This window comes from Fragaria vesca, linkage group LG5, assembly GCF_000184155.1.
Source record: "Fragaria vesca subsp. vesca linkage group LG5, FraVesHawaii_1.0, whole genome shotgun sequence".
Taxonomy (NCBI): domain Eukaryota; kingdom Viridiplantae; phylum Streptophyta; class Magnoliopsida; order Rosales; family Rosaceae; genus Fragaria; species Fragaria vesca.
This window is the reverse complement of record NC_020495.1, coordinates 619,603-621,957: the sequence shown is the minus strand read 5'-3', so window position 1 is coordinate 621,957 and position 2,355 is coordinate 619,603. Positions and strand designations below refer to the sequence as shown.

General features: G+C 43.7%; 1 protein-coding gene across 1 annotated transcript in view; it reads right to left on the bottom strand.

Annotated features, from left to right (window-relative positions):
- LOC101314666 overlaps positions 1 to 1,708 on the bottom strand; it is a 3,815-nt gene extending 2,107 nt beyond the window's left edge. The window contains exons 1-2 of the mRNA XM_004300683.1: positions 1,546 to 1,708; positions 1,162 to 1,449 (exon numbers count right to left, since the gene is read on the bottom strand). Coding sequence (XP_004300731.1) covers positions 1,162 to 1,449; positions 1,546 to 1,708 — 451 coding nt within the window. The remainder of the gene's footprint in view (positions 1 to 1,161; positions 1,450 to 1,545) is intronic.
- Between the last annotated feature and the right edge of the window lie 647 nt (positions 1,709 to 2,355).

Below are 2,355 nucleotides of genomic sequence, written 5' to 3'. Positions count from 1 at the left end.
ACTCTCTCTCTCTCTCTCTCTCTCTCTCTCTCTCTCTCTCTCTCTCTCTCTCTCAAAAACCCTAGCCGCTCTAGCAAACTCCAATTGTTTCTTCAACCTCGTCCGACGGTGACTAATGGCTACTGGTCTCCGACTTTGTTGCCATGAGGTCGTTGCCGGACGAGAAAACTATTGCCTATGGTTTGAAAGTTGGAACTTGATGGTTTCAACAATGATATGGTTTAGTTTCTTCGCAACCAATCTGTGTTCTGCGTTATCTCTTATCCAAGGGTGGTGGATGCTAGGTGTAGATCCAAGCTTCGGCGCCGGCAGGGTGACGACATATTTGGAGGAGGTAACATCTAGTTGAGCGCGCACCTTACTTGACTGTTGTTGGTTGTTGGTTTCCTCTAGGTGGTGATGGCGTTGTGTTAGTGCTCTGCTCGTTGGGATAGATGGAGATGACTTAGACAGGTTCGGACTGCGGTGCGACAACGATGGCTGATGACTCAAATCATGGAGTTGAAGCTAGATGAAACTCGGCCGTGTTTTGGGGTTCTCTCCTTTTGGGCCTTGGGTCTCTAATGCTTTCTAGCTTCTAATAAATCCTTTTAGGATACTATGCACTTTTGTGCATTTTATTTCTCTAGTTTATCTAGGGAGCCAACATAGTTGTTGGGTTGGAGTCGGCAGACTTTAATCTTATTGCTATAGTTTCGATGGTTGATGATTCTTGAAGCACCGCAATTGAGCGCTTAGGCGATAGAATCTTCAACCCTAGTATCTTAATATAACGATATTTTTATCTCTGCTAGGCTCATGTTGACATGAGCGTAAGTTTACAATGTAATGGTGTTTGATTGTCCTCTTTTTCAGGGCTCTTGTATGACGTCATTTTGGCTTTTATTTATCAATGAATTCAGTTCATTTCCTAAAAAAAAACACACTCATTCATAAGAACCTAGCTAAAACTTTAGGATCAACCCTTTCATGAATATGACATCTGTAGTATCACAAACTGATCACAAATGCTGATCGATCACTCTTATTAGCTAGTAAAAAAGAAATCATAAAGTACACGTAAACAATAATCAATCCATTATTAAGCTATGACTATCCAAAGAATGCAAAAATCGATCATCGATCCGATCCATATCTTGCTGCATGAAGACTAGTTTCAGCATCCAGCAGAGGTGGGGCTAGGGCTAGGAGTGACGGAATCTGCAGATCTAGAGAGAGGGCTCGGGCTAGGAGCAAACGACGATGGCATCACAGTGATGGCAAGCTTCTGTCCCCCAACAGTACAGTGGTTAGGAGCTCCACAAATGTACCACTTCCTTCCTGGGGTTGCTAGGTTTATCACATCATGACCACTTGTTAACGGCACAGTGCCTGCAGGAGCTGCACATTGTTGGAACCCAGTGCCGTTCACTTTCAGCACATTGTGCACTCCTGCTGCATAATGAAAAACTGCACAGCAAAAGATTGAAACAATCAGTTCCCAAGCGAAAATAGAACTCAACGATATAGATATTTGGATATAGAGCTTATTCGTGTATTACTTACCAAGGTTGTCGCCAACAACGAACATCTTCCCCCGAGCCCAAGCTTGGTAATCAAAGTTAGTTGTCCAACCTCTGTCATCACCAACAACATAATCTGTTGCCAGAATTGAAGGGGCAACGATTGCTAGAATGGCCAGGATGATGAAATGCTGAGAAGAAGCCATTGTACTGTGATTCTCTCTACGAAATCGGTGGTTTTGAGATATGACGATGAGCTAGATGAGTTTGCTTGCCAATATGAGTTGAACTGCTGCCAATTTATAGGGTGTTGTTGATAGTTAGCTCAAGGTTGTTGCCCGTCCATGAAAGTTCGTCGCATAGGGTGTGCCAACGGACGGCCGTGCATGCCAAATGCACAGGAATATTTGAAAGGGCCAATTACATATAAGTCCACTTTGAGATATTTTTTCCCACATAGATCCACCATAACATTTTTACCCACATAAGTCCACCCAAGTCTAAATAAAGTTTTGTATTAAGTATTAAAGTTCAACATAATTACAGACTGCCATCCAACAAAAAAATTAGATTTTCTCCTTTATATTTACAAGAATGCCACTAGTATAAAAAGTCAACAACCACTCTCATTTCGGAACAGTCTCCGGCGGACCTCCGGTGAGATTTTCAGCGGACCTCCGGTGAGGTTTCCGGCCGACCTCCGGCGAGGTTTCCGGCGAAGTTTCTGGCCGACCTCCGGCGAGATTTCCGACTGACCTCCGGCGAGGTTTCCGGCCGACCTCCGACGATGACAAAAATTACTACTACCAGCTAAAAAAGCTACTACCACCAGCTATAAAAGCTATACCACCGC